The sequence below is a fragment of the Nicotiana tabacum genome, chromosome 14, assembly GCF_000715075.1.
Source record: "Nicotiana tabacum cultivar K326 chromosome 14, ASM71507v2, whole genome shotgun sequence".
NCBI lineage: Eukaryota > Viridiplantae > Streptophyta > Magnoliopsida > Solanales > Solanaceae > Nicotiana > Nicotiana tabacum.
The window spans coordinates 37,238,307-37,245,121 of record NC_134093.1 but is presented as its reverse complement, the minus strand read 5'-3'; the positions used below and the strand labels follow the sequence as shown (position 1 = coordinate 37,245,121).

General features: G+C 36.1%; 1 protein-coding gene across 1 annotated transcript; it reads right to left on the bottom strand.

Moving 5' to 3' along the window:
• Positions 1-3,035: 3,035 nt before the first annotated feature.
• On the bottom strand, positions 3,036-6,043 carry LOC107766021 (uncharacterized protein C594.04c). Its single transcript, XM_016584730.2, has 3 exons — positions 5,786-6,043; positions 4,952-5,215; positions 3,036-3,694 (listed from the first exon to the last, which is right to left on the bottom strand). Exons 1-3 carry the CDS (start codon positions 6,002-6,004, stop codon positions 3,218-3,220), a joined length of 960 nt encoding a protein of 319 aa, XP_016440216.1. The 5' UTR covers positions 6,005-6,043; the 3' UTR covers positions 3,036-3,217.
• Between the last annotated feature and the right edge of the window lie 772 nt (positions 6,044-6,815).

Below are 6,815 nucleotides of genomic sequence, written 5' to 3'. Positions count from 1 at the left end.
TCCAGATTCACCATCTCATTCTTCCTTTTCCAGTCCTGCTACACCTGCCTTCTCACATCCTCCATATTCAACTGATCCTGCTACCCCTACACCATCATCCTCCCTTGTTGATTCACCTTCTTTTCTACACCAACCATTCTCACAATCTTTACAGCCCAGGAAATCCACTAGAACATCTAGACCTCCCATTTGGCTAACTGACTATGTTCACCCTCTTTTGCCTTACATTTCTTCCCCTTATCCCATTCAACAATTTGTGTCTTATTCTCATCTTCCTTTCCATTTTCAGTCCTTCCTTGCCTCTTTTCATCAGACACTGAGCCTTCTTCTTACTCTCAAGCCATCAGAGATGACAGGTGGATTCAAGCAATGAAGCTTGAAATAGAAGCACTAGAACAGAATAACACTTGGGGAGTAGTTACCCTGCCACCTAGGAAAGTGCCCATTGGATGTAGGTGGGTATACAAAATCAAATATAATGCTGATGGCTCTGTTGAGAGGTTTAAAGCAAGGTTAGTAGCAAAAGGATATACCCAGCAAGAAGGGATTGATTTTCATGACACTTTTTCCCCAGTAGCTAAGATGACTACTGTGAGGACTGTCATAACTATTGCAGCTCTTAAGCATTGGCCTCTTTTCCAGATGGATGTACACAATGCCTTCCTGAATGGTGATCTCTTTGAGGAGGTCTATATGACACTGCCCCAAGGATTTGGTAGCCAGGGGGAGAACAAAGTTTGTAGACTCCTCAAATCCCTATATGGGCTGAAACAAGCCTCTAGGCAATGGAACTTAGAACTAACACAAGCCCTATTAACATCTGACTTCAAACAGAGCAAACATGACTACTCTTTATTCACTAAAACTACTAATGGTGCTTTTATGCTCATACTTGTATGTGTAGATGATTTGCTTGTTACAGGTAATGATTTGGCAGAGATACAATCAGCCAAAGATGCTCTGCCCAAAAACTTTAAGCTGAAAGATCTTGGAGAACTAAGATACTTTCTAGGTATTGAGTTTGCTAGATCAAATGAGGGCATCATAATGTCACACAGAAAGTACACCTTAGAGATGATCTCTAAAGTAGGCCTCTCAGGTTCAAGGCCTAAAGAAACTCCATTGGAACAACATCTAAAGCTAACTAGTGTAGAATTTGATGAGCTAATAAAGACAGGAAGTTTTGATGAGCTTTTGGAAGATAAGAACATTTTTCAGAGGCTAGTTGGGAAGTTGTTGTACTTAACGATAACCAGACCAGACATTGCATATGTAGTACAGTGTTTGAGTCAATTTATGCATGCACCAAAAAGGTCACATTATGAAGCAGCTCTATATGTAGTGAAGTATGTCAAGAATCAACCTGGACTTGGACTCTTAATGTCAAGCACTAGTGCAGAAAAAAAAATTGGTTACTGTGATTCAGACTGGGCTTCATGCCCCATGTCTAGGAAATCAGTTACTGGTTTCTGTATCAAGCTAGGAGCATCACTTATCTACTGGAAAGCAAAGAAGGAGAGCACTATATCTAGAAGTTCGGCAGAAGCTGAATATAGAAGTATGGCATATACAGTAGCAGAATTGATATGGTTGAAAGGACTATTGATGGAGTTACAGGTGAATGTGAAGATGCCTATTGAGTTGTATTGTGATAACAAGGCATCCTTACAAATAGCAGCTAATCCTATGTACCATGAGAGAACAAAACATATAGAAATTGACTGCCACTTTATAAGGGAGCAAATACAAGAAGTCTTGATAAGAACTACATATATATATCCAGTCAAGAACAGTCTGGAGACATCTTGACAAAGGCTTTAGGCCATCAACAACATTCAGCATTACTTTCCAAGTTGGGAATGAAAAACACTTTCCATTCTCAACTTGAGGGGGAGTGTAGAAATAAATAGTTGTACATTTAGCTATTTATATTGTACTCTTCTAGATGAATAATTAGCTAGAGGATAGTTGCTTAACTGTTATAAGAATAGTTAGTGGAGATATTTTCTTGTAATAAGTATAATAGTGTACAGTGTACCTTCACGAAGATTAGATAGAAAATTCAGATCTACTTTCTTTCTCCAGAACCTTCCTCTCTTCTCTTCTCTGTTCTCTCTTCTTCTTCAATTCCGCGACTCCATTAATGGCAGACCTAGAGCTTGTTCTTAACAATAACAACCATATAGAATCTTTAAGACTACTAATAGTAATTCTAAAAACATGAAGTTTCTATCTTGCGTAAGATATAAGATTTGAAGATTTACACATGATATCTTTTTCATCGGACAAATTTCAAAAAATATTTAGAAAGAAAATTAAATTATTAAGCTCTTAGATTGTCTTCGAAGTAAAGTTATCGGATACCGTTGTGCTGAAACTTTGGACACGAATCTTCGCCAATTCAAGCATTATATCTCTAGTAAGAGAATGAAATCTACGAAACAAGCTACAATTACAAAGTTCTTCTATCAATCTTGAAAAAAATTATTTTTCTAGGTAACTTTAAAATGTCTGTCTTAGAGTTTAAACCTTTATACGTTTAGTTATGAGTGTATTAATAATGTATTAGCTTTCTTCAATATTTAACTAGTGACATATGCATATCTTTTGAGATTTTAAGTTTGAATAATTTTCTTATCTTTTATATGTAACATTGAAAAAGGAAATTAAATAATTAATTTTTGGATAATTTTATCTATAACAACCAAAAAATATTTAAACATCAAATGTTGTTATAGGTTTATAACAACCGTTCACTATAAAAGCCAAAAAATATCAAAACAAACGAGACTGTTATAGAAAGGGTTGGCTATATTTGTGTGGGCCAGGCCTTAGGCTGCCCACATCACACTACTTGGGAGTGCGGCCTTTCCCCGAGCCTTACATGAATGCGGAATACTTCCTGCACCGGGATAACATTTTGCAGGTTTCATGCAAATGAAATTGCAAGGAAGGAAGAAATACGTCTTGAATTGTGAGAAATAAAAGCAGTAAGTACAGCGAGAAAGAAACGGGGACATTACTCAATTCTTCTTAGCTAGCTTTCAAAGACCATTGGATAAATGATAAGAAGGTTGCAGATTTGCAAGGAACAAATGCAAGCAAATGAATTATACAAGAGACATAATTACAAAGCACAATACAGTAGATTACTGATTCAATTGTTCTTATCGTGGACATTTAATGAGAGAAGAGATCAAATAGATCGAAAATAGACTCAAGTATTCTTATCTTTTCCTTTTGAGGATGACTTGAACCATGGTATCCACACAGATGTAGTCCTCTGGTAGAGCTTATATGCTTCAGCTCTGTAGGCTTGCTTAAGCATCCTATTCTCAACAAGCCCAGTGACATGTGCCAGACACATGCTATTAGTGAGTGCACCGACAAAGGTCCAAGCCTGACCCAAGTTCCAGGCAAATACGACAAGTCCCCACCACCATAACTGCTCCCCGAAATAATTTGGATGTCGTGAATACCTCCAGAGGCCTTCGTCGAGATTGGGAACCATTGGCTCGCCAAGCTCTTTTAGTTTCTGATTTCTGCTCACAAAATTGTGGAGCTGTGTATCCGCATAATAGGCGATTATGATGGCAGACAAGCAGATGAATACGGCAATGAAATCCCAGATATTCCATGGCTTGTCTTCAGAGTGGACCACATACATAGGTAGGCATATACCCATCAGAAAAACCTGCAAAAGTCATGTCACAGAACAAAATAAAGAACACCATAATAAAGGAGCCACGAATGTTTCTCTGTTCCGCCAGCTGACCACTGCAAATTCAATTTATCATATTTCGAAATATTACATCAACCAGACTTGATTTACACATTTAATTCAAACAAGAAGTTGGTTGACCAAAAGGGCTTGGATAGCTGTTGCTAATGTTCAGTAAAGGCCAAGAAAGTTGGTTTTTCAGCGACGATGTGATATGGCATGGTATTTACCAGTTCCATGCTTTTGAGCAAACAATGTTTTATTCATACGGTTGTGCCCAACAGAAATACTAACTAAAGTGTGTGGAACTTATGAAACAATCGATCATTTTACATATGAAAATTGCCTTACTAAATCCTAAATGGGCTGAATAATTTATTTCTTCAGAAGAGCAGACACTTTGAGGGAAGAACTGCAATGCACTTTGCTTATGAGGCATACTCTTTTACCGGTTGATTGAACAGCAGAACTTTCCAACATACATGAAGACCACGCAACAAATCTTTGAAAGTAGTAATTAGGTATGCTATATCTAGCTGCAGGAAACGGGCAATATGTGTGGGCTCTAAAATCAGGCAAATATTCCTTTCTCAAGTTAATAATGTGGGGTCTTCCCCCTAGAATATTTATGAATGGGACTCTTCTCATTGCACAAACAAAACTACTAAGAAAAGAAGCCAGACATAAAGTGAAGTTGCATAAATAATCATACATCCTCAATTCTGAATGAATAATTCACTGATATAAATGTTTCATTTTATCAATAAATTGATGGCTCTAAAATCAGGCATATCCAGTAACTTTGGCTCAGACCTTGTATGTGTTAAGAGATCTACTAAATATGTACAAATATTAAATTTCAAATGCAGTAACTCATACTAGTTCAAATCGTGGAAGCAACCAATAATGCTTGTATTAGAGTATGTTGTCTACATCACACCCTTGAGGTGCGGCCCTTTCCCGGACCCTGAGTGAACACAAAATGCTTTATGCACCGTGCTGCCCTACAGTAACTCATACGAATCACTAGATACGGTGGCATTCCGAATCCATAAAGTTCAAATCTTGGATCCGACTCTATTTCATTTTACCAATAAATAAATTGATGCGTGTCATGCTGATTTGTTGTCTATAGGCTTCCACGGTTTTCTACCCATTAGTCATGACCATAATGCATAATCATGATTCTCATTAAGCTATATAAAAGAAACATAGTAGTGAATTCATTACCTGCTGAGAGAGATAAACAGCAAAGAAAGAGATCCACCACCAGTTTTTGCCAAACTGTTGGCTCATATCTGTAAATCTCCAATCTTGCCTGTGTCCCCACTGCCAATTCTCACGCCGGAAGTAGTTATGCGTAAGCCTTATACTCCAAATCCAACTCAAGATTATAACCACATTGGACCGCCAAATATTGTACTGTGCCAACGGATGATTTGCATAGAAATGCACCAGCATTACTGGAATCACTGTCCAGTACAAATCTATCATCTGAAAAAATCAAATTCCAACAGTAATCCAATTCATCAAATCTATCAAAAATCACAAAATATTAGTACTCCCTCCTTCTCACTTCAGTTTGACTATTTGGCCCCATTTTTCAGTTAATGCTCGACTTTATTCTTCAAAACAACAACAACTAAGGCACAGTTCCAAACAAGTTGCAGTCGGCTATATGAATTCTCACTTCTTTCTTTAAGTCGAACTCATAATTTAAGAACCAAATAAAAAAAAATGTTGACACTTGTTTTTCTTTTTTGTTTTAATTTTTTTTAAATTATATATAGGGGTAGGGGAAGGAATACGGGAAATGGAACCCTCACCAACAAGATAAATATTCAGGTAGCCAATCAACCGATTCCCAAGTAGACTCTTGTTGAAACAGAAAACAAGCACTATAAAATGATTAGGTTTTAGCTCCAATATTATAAAAACACATTGGTAGTAACTTAACAGTTAAAATCAAGTTAGCCTGGTGAATTTGAAAATACGAAATTATAATCCAAGTAAAGACCACAATTCAACATATAAGCGCAATTGACTAATTCATGTAAAATTTACCCAGTGGCTAGAGAGGAGAAGACCAATGAGCCAGAAGAGGACATTGACATTGAGGAAAAACAAGAGATTAGCAAAAAGAAGAGGGTGGTGATAGCACCAATTGTAAAGTGGATGCTGATTTTCATGGTAATGGCGAAGGAAAGAGAAGTAGAAGAGTAGGGAGGGAAGTGGAGCAACAAATGCAATCAACGCATTCTTCACATTGCTATGAATAGCCATGATAGGTAGTGTAGTTTGGCTGACTTGTGGAGGAGGCCTCTTTATAAGTAAGGCTTTTCTATGGGGCTGGAAGTTCGTTGCCCCTAATTATGACCTGGCCCCAACTTAATTCATATGGCCTTGTTAATTCTAGTTGCTCTTAATTATTTAATTAAAGAATTGACTTAAATAATCACTCATCCAATCGATTATATTTAAGATAACTAATGGATGCACAATATGTTTGTAATTGCATAATTATGTATATCACTGAATCATTTACAGCTTATTTGGATGGTTGTTATGTATTGTTTTACAATGTATCGTATCGTATCGTATTGTACTATACAATGTTTGGATATATTGTATTGTTTGCCGTCGATTCATGATAGCATGTACCAAAAATGTGAAGAATAAACTTGTAATATTATAAATAAAAAGTAAGGTATAAAGTAGAATTATTATATAAAAATATATGATAAAGGATAAAATAAGATTATTTAATAATAAGTAAAGGTAAGATAAGAGTAAAAAAAATAAGGTAACAACGCGATCACAACAAATCGGTCGTTCCATAAAGTTGCACTTTTCATCGTTATGCAACGGATTTAACAATACGAAATAATAAAATTTAAGTAAAAATCAAAACAAATATTATATTTAAAGTAATAATACGCTACAATACAATAGACAACAACCATCCAAACAAGCTGTTATATATATACTAAAAAATATAAACACTAAATTAGACCGGCTATTTCTACAAAGAACCATTAATAATTACCCGATTTGCACATTAAAAGGTTTTGAATTTCTTCTTCTTTTTTTTAGG

Coding starts and splice junctions, on each gene's coding strand:
- LOC107766021 (XM_016584730.2), bottom strand. CDS start 6,004: ATGGCTATTCATAGCAATGTGAAGAATGCGTTGATTGCATTTGTTGCT. Junction 5,216..5,785: donor TTCTCCTCTCTAGCCACTGG/GTAAATTTTACA, acceptor TGATTTTTTCAG/ATGATAGATTTGTACTGGAC. Junction 3,695..4,951: donor CTGTTTATCTCTCTCAGCAG/GTAATGAATTCA, acceptor TGACTTTTGCAG/GTTTTTCTGATGGGTATATG.